Source organism: Rissa tridactyla, chromosome 8, assembly GCF_028500815.1.
Source record: "Rissa tridactyla isolate bRisTri1 chromosome 8, bRisTri1.patW.cur.20221130, whole genome shotgun sequence".
Lineage (NCBI taxonomy): Eukaryota > Metazoa > Chordata > Aves > Charadriiformes > Laridae > Rissa > Rissa tridactyla.
The window spans coordinates 34,134,539-34,161,341 of record NC_071473.1 but is presented as its reverse complement, the minus strand read 5'-3'; the positions used below and the strand labels follow the sequence as shown (position 1 = coordinate 34,161,341).

The window sequence follows — 26,803 nt, the reverse complement described above, 5'->3', positions numbered from 1 at the left end:
TGTATATGAGATAATTAAACTGAGAAACTAAAGTGACGCTTGCCAGAAATTTGTCACTGAATAATTGAGCTTACTGGAATTAAGAAGAATTTTACTTATTTTTCTTCATTACAGAGATTAAGAATTGGGATTTGCTGGATAGTTATTAGTTGGACCTCTTGTTTATATTTCAAGTCACTAATCTCAGGTATCTTTCCATTAAGCCTAGATTTTGGGCTAGAACAGAAGAGTGTCTTGCCACATATCTCTTTAGTAGAGAGGGGTATCAGAGAATATAAAGAGGAATGCCTCCAGTCAAAGCAGACGGTTCATGCCTTGGAAGAACAAAGAGATAACAAGCAAACAAGGAGCCCTATAGGGAAAATTATTTCTTGAGTGCGAAAAACACAGCTGCTTTGCTCTCCATGTTAGAGATGCAGAAATGGGACATTTGTAAAGGGTATTTTCTGTATCATCTTGGAGCACTTTATTCCACTGTGTCCTAGCTTTGGGTATGGCCAGTGCCTGATGCTGCAAGTGTTAGAAGCATGATCTTGAATTCTGTTCTCTCTAGGGTCCTTGACAATGCCAGTGAGCGTAAGATAGCAAGGCTGACAGGCTGCCATGATAATTCAGGTGATTCTTCCCTTGGCTTCCAGACTAAGAAATTTCTTTTTAATTGTGATTCAGAAAACTACACTTTTATCCATTTAAATTTAGCAGACTGCTGCAAGTTCTTTGACTAGGATATTCTTATTTCAAGATCAAATCTATGATGTCAGCACCCCAAGTTTTTGTTGGCAAGCTCTAAAAGTCTTCAATTTAATTTTTTTTTAATTTTTTCTTTTTACATTTTCCTTATTTTTTGTTTGCGAAGTAAGTTGTTTCCTGAACTCACATAGCTGTAGTACCTGGCTGCTTGTTCTTCAGTTTGCAAGAACTGAGTTGTGTACATAATTGTTCTTAGACAACCAGAGGATTGGGAAAATGGAACTTTTGGGACAACTGTAATAACAAATGCTCATCAGTACCTCTGTATCAAATGTCTTTTCAAATAGGAATCAATTTTTGTGTTTGGATGCACATACTTCCTTGCAGACTTACAGAACCTGTTTATGATTAGTAATTTAGTAATATTTGGCAACTGTTGAGTGTGGTGTTAAATCCAGTTTACATACAAACTGATGCAAGTTCTCCTGACTGGGTAACTCGTGAACTAAGTTAAGTTGCTTTGAAGTCTGTAGAGTAAAACAGCATGCTAAACTTTTCCTGTGTTTATCAATCAAGATTGTAGTTGTGCATTGGTCATTGAAATAAACCATTTAAGAAGTGGTCTTTCAGCCTCTTCTTCCTTCAGCTTCTTGATCAAAGGGGAGCGTGTCTTCTAGTCAGTGCCTTGCAGCTGATAAGGCAAAGATTTGAGGATTGATAAAGTTTACAAGCAGTGGCTCATCATCAATCTAATATCACTCTATAATTTTTGAACTGGAATTAGCTTGGTTCCATTCAGCTAAAAGCACAGATGGACCAAGTGTTTGTTTGCTTTTATTTCTGTGTGGACATAGTCCAGTCAAACTAGAAGAGTAATGGTGATCACCAGCAAAAGGAGCAAATAATTGCTATCTTTACACTTAGCAAAATGAAGAAGCAACCATCCATGGCAATTTAGCACTCTTGTCTGCACTTTTATTTTTTAAAATCGTTGATAGAGCTCTGTGCTCTCAGGAGTACCATTGTTGCTTCCCTTGATTTAGTGTAGCTTCACCACAGCGTTTTAACCTTGGATTTGTGTGATCCCAGTAGAGATCTGGATGCTGGAAACCTTGCTTTTTGCTGTGAAGTAACGTTACTTATCGCTCTCTCATCATAGTCTGTTATAGTGAGAAGAACTAGATGCATCTTGGATAAATTCTATGCTTGTTTATGATTCAGGCTAAAACACTGTCTGAAGGTTTGCGATTGGAAATTTGGAGACTGAGCAGCAATAAATTAAAAAGAATGCAGATCTGGTGCTTTGGCAATGCCACCAGGGACTGGCTCCTCTGCTCAGGTAAAATGTAAAAACAGACGTAAACATAAAAGATGGTTATTTAGGAAAGGTATGTAGTAGTCAAAAATACTTAACAAGTATATTGTTTGCTGTCCTGCTTTTATTTCAGACAAAAGAGAATATGATCTTAGAATCCCCTGTGTACTGAAATTCCATTTTTTTTGGCCTGCCCAATTCATAGAAAGCGTCGAGTTGCTGCAGTGTGAATGCTCATCTGGTGATGTGTTAGTTCTGAAATAAGATGCTTGAGAGGAAAACTGCTATGCTGAAGTAGACTTTACGGTGTTGGAATGTTTGTCAAAATTATAACTGGAAGACTTCAGTCTTTACAGGCCTAAAATATTTTGTCACAGGCATACGTTTGTCAACATTTTATGAATCTTTATTTTGATTGATACATTGGGGTTTTTTTACAGCAAACATTAAAGTATCACAGAATGACAGAATGGTAGGGATTGGAAAGGACCTTTGGAGGTCAAGTAGTCCAACCCCCCTGCCAGAGCACGGTCACCTGGAGCAGGCTGCACAGGATCATGTCCAGGTGGGTTTTGAATATCTCCAGAGAAGGAGACTCCACAGCCTCTCTGGGCAGCCGGTTCCAGTGCTCTGGCACCCTCAAAGTAAAGAAGTTTTTCCTCATGTTGAGATGGAATTTCCTGTGTTCCAGTTTGTGCCCGTTGGCCCTTATCCTGTCGCTGGGCACCACTGTAAAGACCAGTTTTCCCTGTGTGTGAAAACTCTTCCAAAGTATCAAGTTTGAAAATGGATTTGAGAATATTGCTTTTGCAAGTGCTTAGTGCCATCACTGTGGTGGTGTTGGTAGCCTTCAGCAGGACGGTTTTAGTATTATTGCGCTAGTTAGCCTATATATACAATGCATATAATAGATACTCAAAAGCATTATCTTTAAACCCATTTTTTTTTACTTTTACAAATTTATGTGGGGTCAGTATTTAAATGCAACTTGTGTGTATACACTTTTCTAGCCGAATTTGCTTATGTAGTCAAACTATTAAATAGAAATATAAGAGCAAATACCTGCCACTAGAATTATGTTGGTGAGAGATGTGGCTGTGGGTGTATCTGCTCCAGGGGCTTTGGTTTGTGTCAGTGGAAACCACCCCCCTCTACCACCAAAATCATATGCCAGGAGGACTTTTCGCCAAGTGCTTTTCCAAAGTGCCTTCCCTAAGCTGACAAAAGCAGTTTTTGTCAGCAGTTTTGGGTTACTCCTCTGTGGGTTTCTCCTCTGTGCCGGCAAAACCATGTCTGAAAGCTTAGAATCACAGTGTATTCTGCTAATGTGTAAAAGTTTAAATGCTGTTTTTTTTCATACTCAACATGTAGCATATGGAGCACAACATATTTTTTTTTCTGTTCTTTTCCAGTTTAGGTCTAATATCAGATTCTTTTCATATGTTTTTTGACTGTACTGCTCTATTGGCTGGATTAGCAGCATCAGTTATTTCAAAATGGAGGTCGAACGATGCCTTCTCATATGGGTAAGAAACTTGAGGCTGTTACCTTAATGTATTTTAGTAAATGTCTAGGTGGTAATTTTTCACTGTATGAACAAAACCTTTTTTTGCAGAACATGGAAAAGCTATGTTGAAAGTGTGGGGTTTTAAGGTGAGTTGTGTAAACCTTTAAGTTAATACCCACCTGGAAATAGTAAAAATGTGAAGGCATTGCTTTTGGGGAGCAGGTTTATCACTTCTAAGATCTTTGTGATCTTAGAAGTAACTGGAAACAAGTTACACAGCAGAAAGTTGTCCTGCATTGTCATGTGTTCATGGCCCCAGTGAAGTAAGAGCAGCTGCATCATGGGTTTGTCCCCACAGCGCAGTGAGGTGTGTTTACAGGGAATCTCAGGCTGCTGGTGCCCCATGCTTTCTTTGGAACAGAAAGTTACAACTGAGAGGAGCTAAATCTCCTGGGATGCTCCTGGGAGCCAGCAGGATTCAGCAGCTGTGGCTACTGCTAACACAGGTCCTTCAGGCTGGGGTATGTCATCCCATACCAGCCTTCACAGATGCAGCTGCTACAGCTGGTTCTGTTTCAGGGGCACTTGGTTCCACTGCACATTGCAGTTGTGCCCTGTAAAACAATGCCAGCAATACAATATTATTAATTGGTGATACTGATTAATTAACAACAAATGAGCTGTAACATGCGTTGCTGCATTCTCCATGGCATTACTGACCTGAATTTCAGCATTTAGCTTCAGCTGTCTTGCCTAAGCATGGATTATGTAGTTTGAAACTTAAAGCACTGTTTAATTAAGGTGGAAACTCCAGTGTGCCTAGAAATCAATTTAGGAAGAATTGACTGTGCCATGAACTAATTGCAATGAAAGCATGTTCTGTATTAATTACTGCTCTGCATTTAAACAGCTAGTGTTCCATTTCTTAGAGAACAGCCACAATTTATTAAGTCTGATGTTTGCTGTATTGGAATTACATGTTACTCTAACCTGTCTGGTTTTATTTGAAAACTTCAGCAGCTGAAATAATGAATTTCTATTTAAAACTTCTACTAAAAGTCCCCCTATTAGAGGGGGAGCAAATTCATGTATGGCTGTTTGATATTAAACAGAACTTTACATCAGCAGACTTTGATTACATCTCATGTGCTTATCTTACTTTGTGGCTTCCAAATACACATTTATACCATAACTTTCAGTAGAGATGATCTTAAATGGGAAGATTTTGACATAATGTAAGTCTTCTCTCATGTAGGTCAGATAATGGCTGATCTAGATCAGGTGATTTCTGTCAAAATACAACATAGTGAATTTCATATACTTACCTGTAGTTTATATACTGCATCTTCTGTTTGGTAAATCCCTGTCTGAGAACTAGAAGATTGTACTCCAGTCTCTAAGTTCTAATTTTAATTTTCCGTGTTTAAATGAAGGTGGTAATATCTGCTATTGCTTTTTCGTTTCTTGCAGATATGTTCGAGCAGAAGTACTTGCTGGTTTTGTAAATGGTTTATTCCTCATCTTTACAGCATTCTTTATTTTTTCTGAAGGTGTTGAGGTATGTTATGAAGTCAATTGCACTATCAATTGTCACATTTCTATTTGTAGAGCATATTCAATGGTGATAAAATTATTGAAATCTATTATGTTTATAATTGGTTAAAAATGGAGAAAGCCTTCTGAAATTGCTGGTTTGTGACACAGAAACACAGATCTTTCAGTGTATCTGTACTAGCTTCTTAAATAGTTTATTTTGATTGTGTGTAAAGGTTCTGTGAGATTTACTCCATCCTTTTTTCAGCCAGATAAGTATGTCATAGAAAGTTCTTTACTTCTCATTGTTAAAGGATAAATGAGGCCAAGAAAGAAAGGCCAAAACTAGTCATTCAGAGAAGAGAAGTTAGTCATAAGAAATGGAAATACATCCTGTTGGACTAACACATTAAAGAAAGAGCATTATCTTCCAAATCTTGAAGTGTGATATAAATGACAAGCAGTAATACCTTTAACATTTACAAGGGCACTTTTCTTGTTTTGTTTTTTTGTGGGTTTTTTTTGCAAGATGGTTCAGGTGATAATTTCAATATTAAAATTTAGACACCCTTGATGTCTACACTGAAGTGAGGTAGGATTAAGAGTAAAATTGATAACTGATTCTGATCAGTTTGCATTAATGCTTGTCCTTTACAATGGCAGATGCACTGTAAATTTGTTTAGACTTCTAGTTCAGAATACATTCTAAATTAGTAGATAACTGAGAAGAGTTTCAGGAACATATCCTCCACATAGATAAGCCTGTAAATACTTCAAAATCAGAACGAACTGGGATGAAATTGCCTAAAAGCTTGGGAAAACTTTGCCTCAAGTCTAGAAACAGCAACAAAACTTATTAGAAAAATGAAAAACTACTACTGAAAGGGTCAAGGGTAATGTTGAAACATCCTTCTTTTCCTGCTGGTCTTGGCTCCCATGCTGAGTATTCCCTTTGCTTATGACGGTGACTCCTTTTCTCTCTGTCGCTCCAAAATTTTACAGCTGCTGAAGGTTTCATTGTCTTGCTATTGTCTGTACCTTTCACCCCTGTGGACAGATGGTGAATGTTTCTCTCCCCAGTCAATAGTAATTTACACTCTTCAACACTTAACTTCAGATGCAAATTGTATTAGGTCTATAATGTTTCATTGAAAAAAAAAAAAAAACTTCCAAAGAAAGTAGGGTTAAAAGAAAAAAAAAATCAAGATTTAAAAAGTTTTTTAAAATGCCACAATTTGTTCTCAGTCTTCATTTAATTCCCCTCGTCCCCTCACCCTTCTAAGAAGAAAGGAAGAAATGTCATTCTAGAAGTTGTTTGGATGACCTGGGCAATCCACGTACTGCAACAAACTTGACTGTTTTCACGTGATGTTAAGCCACATCCCACGGTATAAAGAAATCTTATGATAAAAGTTAGGTAGACTATCAGAACATTCTATTATACTTCCCCAGCTTTAATAATAAAACTTTGTACCATCCCAAAAAATGAAAGTCCCAAGTAATTTCTCATTATGTCTTTATATATGCCTGTTTGTATTAGAATGCTCCTGTACCTAAGCAGTTTTTTCAGTGCCTTTTAATAATGTAAAGAGATTGTAAAACTCTACATTTGCTTCTTCATTTGTTTTGTTGTTTTTTTCAGAGAGCACTTGAGCCTCCTGACGTGCATCATGAGAGACTTCTTCCTGTTTCTATACTAGGATTCATTGTAAATCTTATAGGAATATTTGTTTTTCAACATGGAGGTCATGGGCATTCGCATGGCTCTGGTAGGATATCAATAATTTTCAGGGCTTTTTCCTTTCTTGGCACTCTGTGTTCCAGGACCTTATAATCCTCCAATGAGAACTGCAGTATTAAATTTTTAATGTCTTTTTTAGTGTCAATTCTAGACAAATGTGTATGTGACTTGTTACAGTATTGACTTTTATGTTTTACTGCTAGCTCTAGTATGTCACTACCGTACTTCTCATGTTAATATCCATTAAATGGAAGACCTAGAACTCCAGAATCTGCTTTCTGGAACATGCACTCTTCTGCACCTGATTGGAAGAGATATGCAGAGTGTCTTCTGGACAAAATTAAGCTGGAGTTAAGCAAGGTCTTGGCTGGAAAATTTACAAAACAGTGTCTGAACCAAATTTTAAGTATGGGATGATTCAGCTTCAGGTGCTTCTCAACGTAGCGTCTTTTTAATTTAAATGGAGAATTTATTTGCCTAAATATATATGGTAAATATTTTGGATTGTTTGGGTTTTTTTCTGCAAAGCTAATTGATATCTCTTTCAGATTAACATATAAACTGATATAGACTGGTGGAAGAAAATAGTCTTTCATTTGTAAGCAGCAACTGAAGCTTGAATTTTTAATGTGTGAACGGTAGCAAATTTCTGGTTTCTTTAAAACAACTATTTTTAATGTGCTTGTATCTAATTATGTGTACATTTTTCAAATTATACTCAGTGTAGCACAGTGTGTCTCAGAAGTGGGAATGTATAAAAGCAATTGACTTCCTAAATCAGCTATATATTTTATACAGCTGCATCACATAGATTTAGATGACAAACAGCTCGTGTTAATTTTCTTAACTTATTTAAAGCCATATCTTAAGTTGACCTAAAAGATGAATAGGTTTTGAGTCACTTAGATACAAATGTAAGCATACTTTTATTCAATACTTAAATTTATACTCTGATGGTAATATTTGTTTATAGGGCATGAACACAGCCATTCTCTATTTAATGGTGGTCTCAGCCATGGACACAGTCACGGAGGTCATGGTCACAGCCATGAACATAAACATGGCCATGGACACAGTCATGATCATGGCCATAGCCATGGACACTCTCATGGTCAGGATTATTGTCATGGTAAGTACTTGGTTAATGTCATAGACCATCTTGACTCAATTTAAATTTGCTGTTAATGATTTACTGAAGAAAAAAAAAAAAAAGAGAGGGGGTGCTGGCAGCTTGTTGCGAGCGTACATGGAAGGAGTTTCACTAAATGTGTGGTATGGTATGCCACCACCACGTTTTGTGGCCCATTTTGGTAAATGCTGTTTCACTTGCAGTAAGTTCAGTGTTAGTTTTTAAAGGTTTTGCTTTACCTACATTTTCTCGATGTTCACAATAATGTTATGTGTTGGCAAAAGATACGTGTATGCTGTAGCAATGTAATGAAATTAGTTATGAAGTGCTCTGTTTCAATTTTTTATTAAAATCAATAGACAAAGTTAAGCTGCTTTGGTAGTGTTCTCCATTTGAAGAATTGTACAGATCACATATTAGGAGAGGTGAACAAACAATTTTACTTTGGGTACTTAGGGATTAATATGTCGTACTTGGTTTGTGGTCTCAAATATAAGGTTTTCCCCGTATGTGTAGTTGTAATCTGGTTTAAAGCTGGTTATAAAAAAGGTACTTGGTAGCTTATCTATGTTTAAGCATTTTCTATAAAGGCAAACAGTCCATGAAGAGGCATCCATGCAACGTGTGATCAGTAGCCTTCACTACAGGAGCGGGGACAGTGTGGTTACTACCTGTTTGAAACAATGCAGATTCCCGTAATACAGGGTTGTCAGTCTTTCCTGCTTAAGCCATAAACTAGAATCCGATGTGGCTGAAAATGTGCACATTCAGAGCAGGGAATAGTGTGGTAACTTGCAGACAGGAGGTGACAAAGAGTATAAAAATATTTACTTGTCCCTTATTTGCTATTTTTAGTAGAAAATTGGTTCTTGTTGGTGTTCTCCTGGAGTTTGGCTGGAAAGCAGGAGCTCCCCCCTCCTGCCTCTTCCTTGCTCTCCCCATGCCCCCCACCCCAGTGGAACAGTGAATGTAGCTATCTGTTTTGTGCCATTTGATATTCCAATCAACTTTAGCGCAAATTGCTGTATATCTTCACTAGAAGTCATTCAATACCCTTTAACAAGTTTTTCTTAAAATATTTTTCTGATGTGTTCCATGGAGGCATTAATCTGCTTGGATGAGAGGATTTTTTTACTTAATTCTGCCTTCTCCATGTTTTATCCCCGTTGTTTTACATTAGGTGTGAATGCTTGCTTAAGTGAAATACTTCTGGTTAGCAAGTTTATTTGACCTTACTCTTCTTGCTTGTGTGTGTGGCTTGTATACTTGGGAGGGCCTTATTTTGCTAAATACTAGAAAGGTCTTATTTCATTAAAAAACTTGATCTTCTTATTTTTATATATACATATATAAAATCTATTGTGTAAAATGTTATTTTCTTTTAAAAAACATGTGTTTTAGGAAGTGAATTGCTGCATTAAAAAACAGTAGCTAGAGTAAAAGCTAGTCATTGTGAGCCCCTTGTCTGTTCAAGAAATTTCAGAAAGCAAGACTGTAACAGAATATACCACTAGAGAGAACCTTTGCGTAGGTTAACATGCCAATAATTGTCTTCACAGATGACCATTCTCTTGAAGGGATGGCTGGATCCAGCAAACAGATTTTACAAGGTATGACGATAAGTGTTGTGGTTTAATTGTTTGATCATGGTCTGCCTGCCTCTGACTGTTTGTCACCCATCTGTTTTAGAGGGAACCTCTGGGTAAATGCCACATTTTTCTTAGAGGAGCTATTTTATGAAGTCCTCTTCCACCTGCAAACAGAGCAGTGTCGTATCCTGTGCATGGCTGGGGATTCATGCATGGGGGACATTCATTGAAGTCTGAATGTAACTTGGGGTCAACTCCATTTAGAAAAGCAGATCCCAAAAGCTGGGAATCATCTTCTGTTACTAATGCCGAAAAATGATGAAAACCTAGGAGTGTGGTTAAAAGAAGAAACCTGAGGAGCCTGATTGCAATGTATGCTCTGGAAAGTGAAAAACTGTATTATTCAGAGAGAAAGTATTTGAAAAATGCAGGTTGATAGAATTGTTAAAGGGTACCTGAGCTTAAAACTTGCATTTCGTCGAGCTATTACAGTTGCTTTAGACAAGATGGTAATTCAGTCTAAATTGCTTGAAGGAGTATTGGAGTCCATGTTCTCCTGAGCATTAGTGTAAATAAATTACTGATAATTTAGATGCCAGTTTTGAGCTTTGATTAATTATTTTTTGAAGTGTTCAAAAGTTAGAGGGAGAAAGTTATGTAATGTAAGAGGTAGTAATTATTTGGCATACCCAGATGTACATACTGTCTTCTCTTATTGGATGATTTTCTGGCTTGTTTGTAATCCTTGAAAAGGAACGTTTTCAAACCTCTGAGAATTTATAATATACTGTATTATGTATATGTATACTCATAACTTCAGTAGAAGATATTTGAAAGTCAGTCTTTTCATGAAAGGCACATAGTAATTGAAGCATATTAAAAAGACTCAATTTTATATTCAGTACTGTGGTGGGTTGGCTCTGGCCAGCAGCTAAGCACCCAGCAGCTGCTCGCTCACTCCTGCAGTGGGGCAGGGAAGAGAATTAGAAGAGTAAAAGTGAGAACTGATCTTGGATTGAGATAAAGACAGTTTAGTAAGTGAAGGGGAAAAGAACAAAAGAAAACCAAACCAAACTGAACTGAAAACCAACCAACCAACCACCCCCCACCCCCCCCAAAAAAAAACAAACCCAAAAACCCCAGCCAAGCAAACAAAAAACCCCAAGTGATGCAGAGATAATCACTCACCGCCTCCCACCAGCAGATCAATGCCCAGGAAATCTCTGAGCAACAGCTATTTTGGAAAGGAACCCCCCCAGTTTTATTGGTGAGCTTGCTGTTATATGGTATGGAATATCCCCCTGGCCAGGTAGGGTCAGCTGCCCTGGCTATGTACCCTCCCAGCATCTTGCCCACCCCAGCCTACTTGCTGTGGGGGCAGAGAAAGAAACAGGCGGCCTCCATGCTGTGTGAGCGCGGTTTGTTTGGCGATAGCTAAAACATTGGTGTGTTATCAGCACAGTTTTAGTCACAACACAGCATCGTGCAGGCTGCTAAGAAGGAAACTGAACTCCATCCCAGCCAGACCCAGTACAAATGTAGACTTGGAAAAAGCACTAAAGAGCTGATTTATAGTTGTGTGCTGTTTTTGTGAGGAGGGATTATCAGAGTCTGGAGAATTGTATTCAAAATGCCGATTCTGAGTGACTGTTCCCATCATTGCCACCAGAGAGCTCCAAAGGCTAAATTTTAGCTAACTGCAAAGTGCTTGTTTCTTTGTCTTTTAAGGTAATATGTTATTCTTCAAAATAAGAGTGAAGTTGTTCATGTCTGCAGTGTTGTTTACTTTTCGAAAATATTTGTCTTGGATTTCTTTCCCAAATAACTTCTACAAGATGTTGTCAATGAAACATTAGCATCTTTCAAAGCTTTACAGAGCTGTTTCTCTTCACAGTCTTTCCATCTTCTACAGTACTTACCATTGTCTGTAGGCATCAGGGAACATGAGTTTCCTTACTGTAATATGGGTGGGTATTGAATGAAAAAGTTTGCTATATCTGTTAATCACTGCTTAATTTGACAGCCATGCTATGAAATACCCCTTTCTGCTAAGTGCAGAAAATAATGGAAATTCTTCAAATGCTCTGTTTTCTACAAATACGTTGAAATCTTTTGATCACTTTCTTTGTGTTTGACCAAAAACTGACCACAAATGTAACAAGCATAAATCATGTTATCTAGTTCTTGCAACTCTTCTCTGTAAATTCTTTGACATACTCCATTAGCTTTAAGAATACCAAGTTGTAATGATATCGATTAATCTCTTACAGGTGTATTTCTACACATTGTTGCAGACACGCTTGGAAGTATTGGTGTAATCATATCTGCTATATTGATGCAGAACTATGGTCTAATGATAGCAGATCCTATTTGTTCAATGTTGATAGCACTACTTATAGGTGTAAGGTAAGCATTGCTATCACTGATATTTGGTAGTATTTTTGATGCTAGTTACAGCACCAATTACAGCTCAGCAGAAAAGGTTTGTCTATTATGCTAATGACTTACGACGTTTGCTTTTCTTCCACGAGAGATATGTTACCTCTGTGCTGCACAGCTCTTCTGGTGTGCTCTTACATGAGCTATCTTCCTTTACCTTTTCTGCAGCTGCAGCTTTTGCTCTTAAATCTGCATATTTTACCCCCGTTTGCATAATACTACAAAATGTTTTTCAGGTTCAAGCTGTAGAAAGCTTCCTCTCTGTATTTAGTACATGCTTATATAAACCAATGTACTCCAGTAAATGGAGCAGAATGGCTTCAGGGCAGCGGAGTTGAGCCTGCTGGCACAGGATGTGCCCTTGTCCTTGACAAATCAAGGCTGGCATATTTTATTTTTTTTTTATTCCCTGGCGAGAGATGTCTTTTCCTTTCTATTTGTATTCTGAGACATCCTTATTCCTTTTAAGATCTGATGGTGCTTTCCTGGTTGTTGCTACCAAGATCACTGTAAATGTGAAACTGTTTGGATTAGGCTGGGGAAGCAAACATTTCCTTCGGCGATGCTCTTACTGAGGCTTTCTGGCAGCAGTTTCAATGGTGGCAGAGGGCGGAGTGCCACAACTCCAGTCACAACATCATAACTGAACACCTTTGTCTCTTCAGCAGTGGTGAATGTCATCTGATTTACTGCCAGCTGGTTATGCTTATACCGTATATGGCATGTTTATACCATATGCATGGCAGCTTTCACAGAATTATTGATGTGAATCTCCCTGTTTATCAAAGTAGGGCAACGTGTTTCAGGCACTAAATGCCCACAGAAATCGCTGTGCTAGAAATTGCGATTAAATTGCCACTTTAATATAAACTTAATATTTTGACTTAAACCTCCTGTAATTTCATAAAGGACAAATTATTACAAACTAATTCTATTAGTGGAATCTCAAAAAATGGGAAAGAAAATGAGCGGGTTACTGAGGGGAAAAAGCTATTGCTGAGGTAATAGCTGAGTAAAACACAGGTTTCCATACACTTCCGACTTTAATGGTCTGACTCTGTGTGCAGCGAAGCACAGGCGGAGTACCACGTGATACCACAGGAATGAGAATTTTTTTTTTTCTTCCATTTGTACAGAGGTTGGAAGAAGACTGCCTTCCATAATAGAGGTTTCATAATAAAGCTGTTTGTAGGTCTTCCAGCACAGTTAGGAGGAACGTCTGAGGTCCATGTTCTATGCTGAAAATGCTGGAGAAGTTCACTGTTTGATGTGTCTTTTGACCTGATAGCAGATCTCAGCCTGTAGCATTATTTTGTTGGTCCACAGCACTATAAATGGTGTCTAGAATCATTGTGCTAACTGAGTGCAGTCAGCTGCATCGTAGTCCGTAGAAGCAAGCCTGCATTTCTTGCAGACTGACACGTCTGGCACAGCAGTGGAGCAAACACTAATTGCAGGGTTGGGCTGTTTTTATTTTTTTTTTTTTTAAGCAGTCCAACAGACTTAACTACTGATGGCTTTGCTTGAAATGCGTTTAAACGAGATCATAAACAAGATGACTGTTAGTTTCAGATGGATATTCTTTGAGAGATTGAGTCCCCTTTTTCGTTGTTTGACTTTACTAATCTTCATTTACACTTCTGGACACAAAACCATTGTTTTATTCTGCCTTATTCTTCACTGTGCTGTGTGCGTGAAGTGCTGTTCTAGAATTAACGCAAAAGGTTTTTCAGATTTTCCCATAAGGTCATCTTTTGTAACAGTAATGCAGGGGCCCAACTGCTGATTGCTAGGATATATAAAAGTTTTGTCCTTAATCTTTTCAAGTCACCTAAACCTAACCCAGAGAAAAAATGATACTGAAATTTTCTGAAATTTAAAATTTGAGCGGAAAAACATTGTTTGCAAAGACTTTAAACTGATAGTGGCAAGAGCTGTGTCTCGTTTTTTTTTAATTGTGTACTGATGGGGTGTGTGTGGGTGTGAGGTGGGGAGGAGGGGATGTTCAGTATCTAGTACAGCGATTCCTGGCCACTTCGGTGGACCTATTTGCAACCTTGATAAATAACTTGGGGTGGGGGGATTTGGCTTTAGATGAAATAGTTGTCTGCTGTTTCAGAGGACTATTTGTCAGTTTTACTTGTGCAGAGTAGCCCACTTGTGTCCCTTTTACTAGTGAAACCAACTTTGATGGGGTGGGGTGGGATAAGAGTAAACGTGCACCCCAACAAGTGAACCCATGCACGTGTGTTTAAAACTCAGGATCTGTTCTTTGTGACTGTAATAAAGGAAGCATAGTTTTGAGTCAGAGATGCAAAGGCCAGTCTGATAAAGTTGTCCCAAAGTTTAAATGCTGTCTGGGGACTTTCCCCTAATTGGGACTGTGAAGCTTTGCTTCTTCCAAATAGAGTTGTATAAAAGCCCCAAGGTGCTGCCTCTTCTTACAAGAGTACTTTAGCTGATTGGTTTAAATCTAAATAGTACACTGTATTTTATTGCTGATCTTCCAAAGCCATTTTGCATGACTCCACATTTTAGGTATATGAAATTGTCCATTTCCATTTTAATTAGCTGCTTAGACCTCTGGTTCTACATTAAATGTATTAATTATTAACTGATGAACTAGTGGAGGCAATATGCAAATGAGTATAGCAGTCCAACAAAACTATCACCAAGAACTTTCAGGTTCTCAACTCAAGCTGCTTCATTAACTGAGTGTGTACTGAAATTGTCTTGAAATTAAAAATAATTATCTCACTGAATTTTTGTTTCAAATTTTACAAAAATAAATACTTTGCAATTCAATTTTGTAATTTTCCTGAAACTGGTGTTTAAACATGGTTTAATTGAAAAATATATACCAGTAAATCTGCATTGGTATGTTACACTTTGCATGTCCAAGCAAATATTTAATCAAAATGTGGATATCAGTGCATTTACATTTTTAGTGTACTTTAAGGTGATTAATTAACTGTTGCAGTTTATTTATGCAATTGCAGTAAGCTGTGGTTTTTTTGAAAGTCTGATGATACTGTGTTCATACAGGTCATTAGATTTTAAATACAAAATGCATACATTTTAGGAATGTGTATAGAACATTTTGCGTAGTCCAAATGTATTGGGCAATGGTGTAAGCTATGTAGAGTTTGGTTTAATTTCCTTAAACTGTAAGTGATGTTTTTGATTCTTCATGTATAGTTAACATTTGAGATAAAAAGTTGAATGAGGTGATGGTGATAAAATGCCTAGAGGTTCATGAGACACTGAGGTGCATTTTAATAGCTTACTTTTTAGCAAGGAAATCGTCCAGAAAATATTACATGAAAAATGAAAGACAAACTAAAATTAAGAAATTACCATGTAATTGGTGAATTTAGTGTTTAATACTTGGTACATTTTTAGTTGTTTGAGGGTTTAATGAAGTTTGGGGGTTTTTGCCTTTTTTTTTTTGTATCCCCCCGAATAAAATGTGTCTATACTACTTAACCTGGTAGTGATTTGGCTTCAATCATTATTGCTTAGTCTGATTTTGCCTTACAGGGTGTGCAGGGCATGGGTAGGGGGGAGGTTTGATCCAGGGCTCCTTCCCCCCCCCCCCCCCTTTTTTCTTTTTTTTTAAACCTCTGTTCTTTCTGCGATACTCTCTGGGATACTCACGTCCAAAGAGGGAATAAAGGCAGAACACAAATCCTTATTCCCTTCCATGGAAACTATGTCTAATAAGCCAGTAGAATATCAAAGCTGTTGCATGTAAGTGCAGAGGGGAATCGTTGCTCTTAATCCAAGATTGCTTGTGTCTACATGAAATAACTGTTCATTTTACTTAAGAGTGTTTGCTTGCTTCAGTGTTGGGCAGCTCACTCGCTCACTCTGATTTACTGGAGTCTTGCCTGCTCCTATTATTGGGTCTTCTGCTCTGTTCAGTTTTCTGAAATGATGGCAACATTTGCCAGAAGAAATCACAAAAATATCTGTATAGGATGACTAAAGAACTTACTGTTGCAATATAAAGCTGTGCAGCCTCTAATTTGTAAGCTATTTTGTCTTGTGCAGATGCACGAAGGGTTGAGCAACGCCTCTTCAGAGAAGTCAAGCAGTATTTTTTAATTCAGATGGTTGGGGCTTCCTGTAGACAACATCTCTAATTAGTGCAAATTGTCACCTACTGACATGGTTGCTCTGTGTTGCTCCTGTCATCCTTCACTAAGGCTTCTCTAAGGTGACATATTCTCTGCCTAACTCCTCATGAGTTAGCGCAGAACATTCTGGCTGCACAGTGAAAATGCGGTGCGAGATTCTTCTGAGATTGTTTTCACTGACAAATAAATACGCTTCTAAGCTTGGTGGAAGCAGAAATCGGGTAGTTTTTACTGGAGTATAGAGAGGTAAGATCAGCCATGTCCCTTTAGTATACTATGACTGTCTACATACATCCCAGTAAAAGCCTGTCTTCAGTAGGGTTGTATAGAAATATTGTTAATACCTATTAGATCTCATGCTTTAAAACTTATCTTTTTGGAGGAAGAAAAATAGCCCACATATTGCTACTGTTCAGATATATAGAAGCAAGGGTATGAAGTCAGATACTTTCCACTTGGCAAATCTCATTATGCTTTTGCTTGCTATAGAGTTATGTTTTCTCCAGTTACGTGTTTATGTGTTGAGCGCTGACAAGCAGAGGGCTTGGTAGTTTGTGGTTTCTCAATTGGAGGGTTATATCCTGTAATCTTTCAAAATCTCTGCATCATAAATCTATGGCCAGTTCTGAAGGGTGAAGCTGATGTGAGTGGGGGGTTGTAGCTCTTGGCTGTTCCTGGATGCTACCACTAATATCTGATGAATCTTCCTTTGGTTGCTTTCTGTACTATCTCAGGCAAGTGTCCATTTAATTATAAAGCATAAATAGGACATGCTTAAAATAGCCGAGTCTGGTTTACTAGCATTTTGTTTGAAGTCTTTTTTTTTTTTTTTTTTAAAAAAAGCGTGGCTATTTTGTAGTTGTTCAGGCTGACACTCTTCAATTTTTTTCCAAGGTGTTTTCCTTGTAATTTAATGTGCCTGAATCAATAAAAATTTCTCAGGTCTCTAAACTGCTTTTAGTATTTAAAACTATATTTTCATTTATTTTTTTAGCCATAGGATTGTAAGCCTTTTTCTGAAATGTTGAAGCAATTTTAGTATTTTGATCAGCTACGTGAAATTAGTCATCAAGCAAAAGCCACAACTCCAGTAAAAAGCAAGAAGTTTGTCCGAAACCACTATTGGAGCCACATGTTTCTAGAAAGGCACCGTAGACTAAATATGATACTAGGTTGGATAGAGCACGCAGGCTACATATTAAGTGGTCAAGGAAATGAGGCAATTTACTTCAGTTATTTATTGAAGTTGTTTCCATGGGTTACATCATTTTAAATAAAGTCTAGAGCTGCTTGAGCATGGTATAATATGAAAGAGCTTTGGGGGAGGACATGCCTGTAACTTTGGGGTATATGCTTATAATGTTTGGGGCATAACAGTATAAAAATAATACTTTTTTAAATGAAGTGCTGAGCTCACTAAGATTCATAAGGAATGTTCTAAAGCATGCTAGTTTGGGGAAGTTTTGCTAGTCGTTGGTGGTGTTTTGAGCCATCATTGCTAAATGGCGTGCACTACCTTTATTTGCAGGGTAGTGGTACCTGCCAGCCTTGCTTGAGAATCAAAGTACTACGTTATTACAAGAACAGACAATCTAAAATTGGAAAAGTAAACATTAAACCTGTGATCCTTGTCTTGAGCAAAGCCTGCAGTGCGATTAAAATTGCAATTGCCTAATAGAAAAATTTTAGTCAAGTTAAACTTCTGAAATAGTCTGACAATCTTGGCACTGCAGATGTGGATGGTGGAAAAAAAGAGATTTTGAAATCTGGCTGTAGATTTTCAGCTATGGTATTTGAGGAACCAAAGCTGGCCTGGAGTCTTAGCAGTGTTCGTTTACCTTCCACAAAATCTATCATCACAACTATCCTCTGTTTTCTGTAGTGCTGAGAGCACAAAATGAATTTCCTGCTGTGCTCTGGCTACAATGACTGTGTAAAGGGTTCTTCACTCCGGGGTTGTTTTCAGCCTTGCTGTCCGAGATCATGAAATGCCAGTCTTGCTAGCTATGCCTACAAAAACAGTGGCATATACAGGATGGACTGGAATGGGTACGAGGGTTATCTGAATGTGATGCAAGTTGATTAAGAGTCTGATGCTTTCACTTTTTATTGTTAATCAAGCCGTGTGTAGTAGCGGCAGGGTGGGTTTATCAGATTCGTGTCAATGGCTTTTATCTGTTTGAATACCTTTCGCTTCCCTCAGTGTATGTGAAAGTGTGATATGCTAACTCATTTTGTGCTCCTTTTGCTATTCCGGCTTTTGTAGAGGATATGTTTGTGTCCTGAGTCTTGCTGTGGGTTAGTGCCTCTCTCAGATTCCATTGTCTTGTAAGAGTGTGATGTTTTCAATTCAAGGCTTAGTAATCAGAGGCGATTTGTAATCAGTCTGCTGTAGCAGGGAAGCTTACCAGACTGCTTACGCATGAAAAAGCTCTCCACTTGGTGAGAATTCAGCATTATTTATTCTCAATAATCTTTTTGTAAATAAAGGGGGGGGAAAAAAAAAAGAGGGAAGTACCAGTGCAATAGTTTCTGCAGAGACAACCACGTGTATTTTGCACTAATGACTAATCAAAAAAAAAAAGGAAAGCTTGGTCAAATTCTCTAACCGCATTGTCAGCCTGCTTGGTATTGTTATCTTTCCTAGTGTTTTCTTCAGTCACATGAGATGGAACTAATATTTCTAGTGCCTCCTGGTGATTAAGTAATACTGGTTTATAGTTAGTGTTTGAGAAAAGAGGATACTGTGTGGAGTTTGGGTTTTTAATTGAAGGTTTTCTGCTTCAGTAGTATGCATGAAACAATGGAAAATCTGAGACGTAAGAAAACTGGATTCTATACTTCAACATGTTTGGCTTACAATGAAAGACTACCTTGTAAGATAGTGTCCCTTTGGATGCAGAGATGCATGCGTGGGCTTCTGTGCTCTGACAGCATCTGTGAGGGCACGTCGCATCGCTGCAGCTGTCTTTTGGCCTTTTCAGCTTTGCAAAAGATAAATTTGTTTCTGAACACTGTGTCTAAGTTAGGGGAGGGAGGTGGGACCTGGGATATGCTTCAACTTTATCACCTACAGTATCAAGCCACATCCTGATTTACCTTTATTCTTTGGACTTTAAAGATGTTGCTTTTTCAGTTAAACATGATGGCTTTAGCTTTTTTGTGAAGTCTGGATAAAAGCGTAACTTCTGCAGCATTACTGCCAAAAACTTGCACAGGAGGTTTTTTTTCTTAAAGCTTTTATGTGGAGCTATTACGAAAACATGAATAGTAAAGTCTCGCCAGCAGGGAGCTGTACCACCTGTACTGGGAGTGGAGTGTCTTTCCCATTCACCTTTTTGTATATGACTTACTTTTGAGCTAATGGTTCCAATATGTGCTGCTTAAAACTGTATCCCCTTTGGTGCCTGTACACACCCTGCTGATCCCATAGACTTCACCTTGGAAGATCAGTTTCTTAGACAACAAGGTTTTCAAAATAAATATCTTAATTGTAAATGCATCTTCAGCTGAAGAGCTCTCTAACGAGGTTTTAACTTCCTCTTTTCAATGTGTTTGTCCTGTTCCAGAATGAATCAACCAGTTTCACTGACCAGATCCTTTTTTGGGATGGCTTAACATGCGCAACCTGCCAGTCTTAAATTTCCATAGGCTGTCTCTCCAAATCTTGTACTTGCCATTCCATCAGAAAATGTACATCAGTTTTATCAAATAATGTAAACAAGTTGTGCAAATCAGACATTTTTTGGTTAGATTTCTTTCGTGGATTTTTTTTTTTTTTTCCTCTTCATGGTATGTTCCGATAAAAAGGCAAACTCCTACATTCTCCATTCCTTTAGTCCTTTCCCTGTGAAAAAATATGCAGCCTGTACGTGTGTGTGTGTGTGTTTTGAAGCCTTTGGATGCATATGTTAGAGGGGCCTTGTTAAATTTATGGGGATGGAGTCGGTGTTCAAAAATCTTGTATTCAGTTTGCATCCTGAACTTGTCTATTGGTCTTTCAGGGTTCTTATTAAGAAGCCAACCTGCATTTTAAATAGTGAGTTAATCTGAAATCAATTCAGCAATGGAGTATTTTGGCAACTCCAGCTCCCTTTGATATAATGCTTGTGACATGGATATTATTTTTATTGAGATGGGTCCATTGATAAGAGAACCTTTTTCCCTAAACTTCCGTAATCCACTGTCTGTAGAATGTGACACTCTAATTAAGCTTCCTTTCGACAGATTGACAGTTATTGCATTGCTAAATGTTTAATTGTCTGCATGACGGGTCCAGTTCAGGCAGCTCCTGCCTGCTCCTAATCGCTTCTTCCTATTTCTGAAGTGGTTCCTTGGTAGCAGTGCAACTGCGTGAGGCCACTTCATCACTGCACCTGATGATGAAGTGCATCAGGCAGTGAATTTGGCTGAAATAACCAGTGTGCCTGCAAGTAGACTTCATTTTAGGGTGGTTGTTTTTCCAGAGGTTCATTAGAGAAGAGTCATGCACCCTCCAGCTCCCTCCCACCCCTGGCGACGGATTAGCCAAGGAGTGAGCTGAGCAGTCGATCAGCCAGCACTGCTTCTGTGTACAAATGGAACCATCTCTTTAAAAATGGAAAGGAATGGTTAGGTCGTGCTGTTCACCAGCTGCAAATACACAGCTGGTCTATGCAGTGCGTTCTATATCACTTCATGAGACTTTAAACGAAGCTTCTGCAGTTTTCCTTTTAACAGACAGCCCAGTTTATCTCTTGCTAATGTTTGCTGGTTGCTTTTAATCCCATCACTCTACGTACTCCAGCTGTGATGCCAGTGCTCAACACTGAAATTCAGCTTACAGTTTCTGAAATATATCATCACTTTTGGTTGAGAGTGTTAGGTGACTCACATGCTCTCGAAATTAGATTGCTATTTAAGTTTCAGTATTGGGCTATAGATATTTGTCATCCTCTTGAAAATTTTAGGATGCTCTACTAAGGCAGACATGATGTACTACTCCTAAACAAAAAATCATCATACTGAATGCTTAATAAGAGTATAAATTTTTAGCGGTAGCTTCAGGGTATGGGCTTACTGGTCTCCTGGTTTTATTTAAAAAAAAAAAAGGGAAAATAATAATAATAAAAAATATATTAAGTGTCATCTTAATTTGCTGATTAAACAAGACCATTTGGCCGGGAGGGAACCTCTGATTGCTTCCATATGTCTAGACCCTGAGCTTGGATGAGACCCTACACTTAGTTCACTTCAAGAATATGTAAAGTTGTCTGTTTTGGACAAAATAACTTTGTTATAGCTGGACTGGTCCATACTAATTTTGTTTTATGATCTCCCCATTAGTTCATAAGAAAAATATGTCTCAAGCCAAACACAAAATCAAAAACCATTTCAGTTTCATGTTTTTATGGTTGGTCGTGAGGTGATTGCCATTGAAGTAGGTTTTGGTTTTGAGCTATACTTATCAGCTGCTTTGTCATATAACTTTAAAGACACTGAGAGATTTCATCTCAAATCTCATGATTAAACTACTAATATTTTGCGATTGTCCGCCAGTTGTCTCTGTGGAAAATCTGGAGGAGAAGTAATCTTGCCTTTAGTAAGACACCATAGCAATTTTATCAATCCTTTTATTTTCTGTACCAGCTTTTCATGGCAACTTTCTCAGCTTCTCGTGAAACAACTAAAGAAAAATTCTTCAAGAGCGTTAAGGAATGTTATGTTGTTCTTTGTTCAACATCTTTTGCAAATGTAATAGTAGCTAACTTCCTTTTTTCTTTCCAGTATTGTTCCGCTTTTAAAAGAATCCATTGGAATTTTGATGCAGCGAACTCCTCCTTCCCTGGAGAACGCCCTGCCTCAGTGCTACCAGAGGGTGAGCTCTTAGGCCATCTTTGCTTCAAATCAAGGTGCTGACTGAGTGAGCCTCAGCTGTGTGTTTGAGGATATTTTATGATGTTTTCCCAGTAATGGCTCTGAAAGGTTCCTTAACTTGTGCAAATGGAGGTACTGGTTTGATTCTTAACTTTCTGAAGTCCTAAATTGCATGTAGCTTCAACTCGGTTTGTGTGTTAAAATGAGCCATGTTGGTTTAGAAAAACAGATCCTGAAACTTTTTCTCTCAGAGGACTTTGTGCTGATACGAAGTACGTAATGTTTTTCTGTTTCGTTCAGTTTTTGACTCCCTCAAAATTTAGTCTGTCTTTAGTAAAATGAGGTGGAGTAACGCTGGAAGTGTATTTTTAAGACTACATAGAGTACTCTGGATTTGATCTCTCCTGGTACTCCCGTTTAACTTACCTATTACTGTGTCATGACCTGAACATTTGAAATGCCTTTGCAAAGTTCGTTCAAAGCACTTGTACAAGTGCCATCTTTCCTCAGGATTGTAACTGTCACGTGGAGGGTTTGCTAAAATTGGACAGAGGAAAAAGAAAGGTTTTGAAAGGACAAACCCAAGCCCTCACAAAATATTTACAGAAATATTAATATATTTCCATTAATAGTTAGAATCTCTCACAAATTATTTTATGGGAAAATTCCTGCATTTGCAAAAAGTGCTGTTTTAATTGAATGCCCTCTCAAATTTAATAACTGTGACTCTTCTGTCTTGGACACCACTGTTTTCAGAAATGGTTTCAGTAAAATATATAGAGACTGTAAATGCAGCAAGATACAAAATCATGACACATACATACAACCTGTATGTTTTCACCTTCCTTACAATTACTGAGATGGTAATAAGGAATTTAAAGGAAATATCACAAATTGCACAGTGAACTAGAAGTAAAAGGGTGCATCAGCTTTTATAATATTTTCTGTAAAAAAACCCATAGTACAGATAAACATTTTCTGAAATATATTTTTTTAAATCTGCTTGTATTTTTAGGTGCAGCAGTTGCAAGGAGTTTACAGTTTACATGATCCACACTTCTGGACCCTCTGTACTGATGTTTACATAGGGACATTGAAATTATTAGTAGCTCCTGATGCTGATGGAAGGTGGATTCTAAGCCAGACTCACAATATTTTCACTCAGGTATGTCTCAGCAGTGGAAATCACATACCAAAGCGTAAACTGCCCGTCACATGATGTGACCTTGTCGTTCTTATCAAGAAAAATTAAATGTTTCTGGTTTTGGTATCAGTGTGTTTTGAAAAGCTTCTCTGCTCCAGCAGTTTAGAACAATTTCAAAATACTCAGTAGTGCAGATGGAATTGCTGTACCTCTCTGCCTTAGTTTTTGATGCCGCTTAGTGGAAATAACAGCTGTAGTTGCCTGAGGTGCATCAAATTAAGTTGAAACTCTATGTTAACCTATGAGGAACCGAGAAAATGGATGAGGCTTCCCTCAAGACAGGGCTTCGACCACAGACTGGACCTATGTAAGTCTTTCACTGTGCTGATGCTGTATTTGTCATTCATTTCTATACCTCTAAGAATCCGTAGTCTTTGCATATTTTGTTGTCTTTACTAATATCCATGCTGTGGTGATCACTAGTTAAAATGTAACCATCACCGTCATGTTGTATACGACCAGTGTGTTCCCATTTATTTTAAGTTATATTCAGGTTATATTTCAGGGAATATTACAGGTTAGATTTTTTTATAAAGATAGTGACATATTTGGTAGCACTTGTAGCTGATAGGAAATGCTGGAGTTCTTGTGAACAACAGAAACTTTATTAGAAGTTGATATCTCTTGCCTTAAGATTAAAATCTTACAAATTTCAGAAAGATTTTTCTATTGCTTCCTTATGCTTTGAACCACTAAACATGAAATTCAGTTTGGCTGCCTGTTGCAGTATAGCTTCTGGATGTGAATGGTTTACAAATAGAACCTACAGTCTATCGAGATAAAATAGAAAATTCTTGTCCAGCAAGAGAACGCCGTGAAGAATAAAGCTGGAAACTCTCTCTCTCCAATACCATTCAGAGCCAAACGTCCTGGTTTTATTCTTGACATTGGAGGACCGTATTTGAAAAAAACTGTTACATTTTTCCATAATATCCTTTCCCTGCTTTTGAGTAACGGAGAGTTCTGTAGCTGAAAAGGCAACAAATGTTCCTGTTTATAACCAACATTTTAGGTAACAAAATATTGTCAGCTAAAGGGTAATATTTTGGAGGTATGTAAATTACTGACTTCTCTAAGTCACTTGGACAGAGAAGAAGGGGAGCTTCTGATCAGGTGTATTTGATACTGAAAATAAAACCACTTCTGTAAACAGTTTAATTAGTGCTTGCATAAATGTTCTTTTAAAAGCTTTCTACAGTGGGGAAAGTCCTTGTGCGCTCACGTGCGTGTTTTTTCCCTTGTTCTAAGTGTCCTGTTGGCCTACTGCCTTGGCAGCTCCTGTATGTGATGGCTTGGTGAATTGTTTATGCATCTGATAAGCACCCCTTTTATTAACTCTTTTATAACATTTATCAAAAATTCCAGACTAGATTTTTTTGTTTATTTTGTTGTTGGTTTTTTTTTATGCATCTCACACACTCAGTTTCTGGTCTCTCAGGAGAAACACCACTGAAGCCAACCCTACAGTGTGCTGCCTGAGTGCATGAATTCTTTTGAACTCCTTGAAGTTTAAGGAATTTTAAAGTAGTCAGTCATGGGGAACCCAGTCAAAATAAACACACATACTTGTTTTTATGTTAGAGACTTAGGGAAGGAGAATTTATTCTTACAAATATTCTAAAATCAAACTTTATGAGTAAAGGTTGGTCCTTTTTGAGATGTTCCATCACATACAACTCTTGATTGAGTAGGTAGAAATCAGTCTGCATGGCTTATTCCTCAGATTGTGTAGTTTGAAACTAAGGGATGTTTCCTGTGAAGGACTGTGCAGAACATTCTGTTGCATTAAAACTAATTTTACATCTCAAGTCTCCAAAGGATTGCATTTTCCAAGTGAGTGATGAGCTCTTCGGCTGTTTTGTAGCTGTGCAGGTATCAAGAGCCATGTGTCTAGGAAGGGAATTGGGGAGAACAAGGTCTATCATTTTTCTTAACTAACCTATGGTAATAAGCGGACGAACAGTTGGAGCAAGTAGAGATTTATTTTTTTTTTCTCCTCAGTAATATTGGCCCTCATTATCTTAATGTAATTGACAGTTGGTTTTGCAACTCAACTGAGGTAAGAGCAAGTTGCTGATAGTTAAGACAAATCTGATCTTTAGCAGTGTTCAACCTAATGCTTCGAGATCACGTTGTATAACCAGTGACCATCACAGCAGTGGTGCTGGCCTGCCACTGAGGTTAAAATGAATGACTAAATGATTTTCTTAATGCTGTTCTATTTTGAATGATGATAAAACTAAGCAAGTCCTTATAAGTCTGGTTTAATATGATTTCTGAGGAGAGAAATGCTTTCGTACAATTCACATGCCTTTACCAAAAGTGATTTTAGTGCGTCATGATGTAAATGCACTGCAGCCATTGTTCTTTCTTGCTAAAATCTTAGTGTAGAACTGGTTCGAATAACAAATCCCATGTTATGCACTTGTACTTAGCTCCATTTTAAACTGACAGCTCTTCAAGCAGCTTGCTTTTCAGGAAGTTAAACTTGTTCAAAAGAAAGAATCACTTCTGTGCAGCTTCATGTATGACAGTAATTTAGGCTGAATCAGAAAAGGTAATGTAGCAAAGCTCGTGTTAATATATAATTACGTATGTGCACTTGACTGTGTGAAGTGCTATGTATTCGTACAGCGCTCTCAAAGTTTGTAGGTTTCCAAATTGCCAGTATCTTAGTGAATGATATGCTAAATGTGGAAGATGAATTACAGAAAAATAAGACATGGAGTTGTTTTGCTGGTAACTTAACTGGCGTGGGCTGGTGTTCAGGACAGTTAAATTGCTTTGATGTTACAGGGTTTTTTTAACTCTCCTTCTCTTTTCCATAGGCAGGAGTAAGACAGCTTTACATACAGATTGATGTCGCAGCCATGTAGTGAATTTCTGAAATTGTGCTGTTGGACCAAAGTTTTCTGTACTGTATTGGTGTAAGAACATACTTCTCAAGACAGAGCCTGCCTCCGCCACTGTTCTGGAATTGACTGAGTAGATTTCTGCCCTTGGGCTATGGATGGAGTTCACTTCTAAGGAGTAAATATTGAATGAATGTTATGGACTTTGGGTCTTGTCTTTTTGTGGCCCCTAAGCTTAAAAGTTTTTGAGGGTTTTTTACTTACTAAGATTGTGGTACTGGAAACCCTGTCATGTCTTCAGTAAAGCTGCTGAAACCACTGCTCATTCCCATAAAACCAGTGTTATCAACAATTGGAAACTTGTTTTGTAGATAATGTCACAGTGGCTGACATGCTTCAATATAATTGTATGTTTCTACAGTTGTTTGTACTTTGCAAACTTAATGAACCAAACCATATTGGGTTTTCAAAGTGCCTTTTATATCAGGAGGGGAATTTGCCAGCGTAAATATGGAGCATCTAAGGGTTTTATTACTTTTACAAATATCTTGTTTGCAGTCTGATTATTTACTAGTGATGTATGTGGGGGGGGCTGTGTACTTGCGTAACTGTAGATGTTAGACTTCCCTTGTACTTGCGTCTTACCAAACAGACAGAAAAATACTAAATGTAAAAGGCAAAGGTATTGTGAAGAGACTTCCTTCCAAAGCAAGCTGGATATTTTGTTGCACATATCTTGTGGAAGTTATTTTAGTCAAAATATTAGATTTCATTCCAATTAATTTGTCTCTTCATACTGTTAAGAGTAA

General features: G+C 37.8%; 1 protein-coding gene across 3 annotated transcripts in view; it reads left to right on the top strand.

The window, feature by feature from the left end:
- The window catches only part of SLC30A7 (solute carrier family 30 member 7), a 28,138-nt gene extending 1,792 nt beyond the window's left edge, over nt 1-26,346 (top strand). Inside the window, exons 2-11 of one of the 3 annotated variants that reach the window (XM_054213024.1) lie at nt 2,446-2,570; nt 3,418-3,531; nt 4,983-5,070; nt 6,688-6,814; nt 7,760-7,915; nt 9,475-9,525; nt 11,775-11,910; nt 21,849-21,939; nt 22,954-23,103; nt 25,971-26,346. In XM_054213024.1, the coding sequence (XP_054068999.1) occupies nt 2,563-2,570; nt 3,418-3,531; nt 4,983-5,070; nt 6,688-6,814; nt 7,760-7,915; nt 9,475-9,525; nt 11,775-11,910; nt 21,849-21,939; nt 22,954-23,103; nt 25,971-26,018 (969 nt within the window). In that variant the 5' untranslated portion in view covers nt 2,446-2,562 and the 3' untranslated portion in view covers nt 26,019-26,346. The remainder of the gene's footprint in view (nt 1-2,445; nt 2,571-3,417; nt 3,532-4,982; nt 5,071-6,687; nt 6,815-7,759; nt 7,916-9,474; nt 9,526-11,774; nt 11,911-21,848; nt 21,940-22,953; nt 23,104-25,970) is intronic. The other 2 variants (XM_054213022.1, XM_054213021.1) reach the window with 2 other exon arrangements.
- The last annotated feature ends 457 nt before the right edge of the window (nt 26,347-26,803 follow it).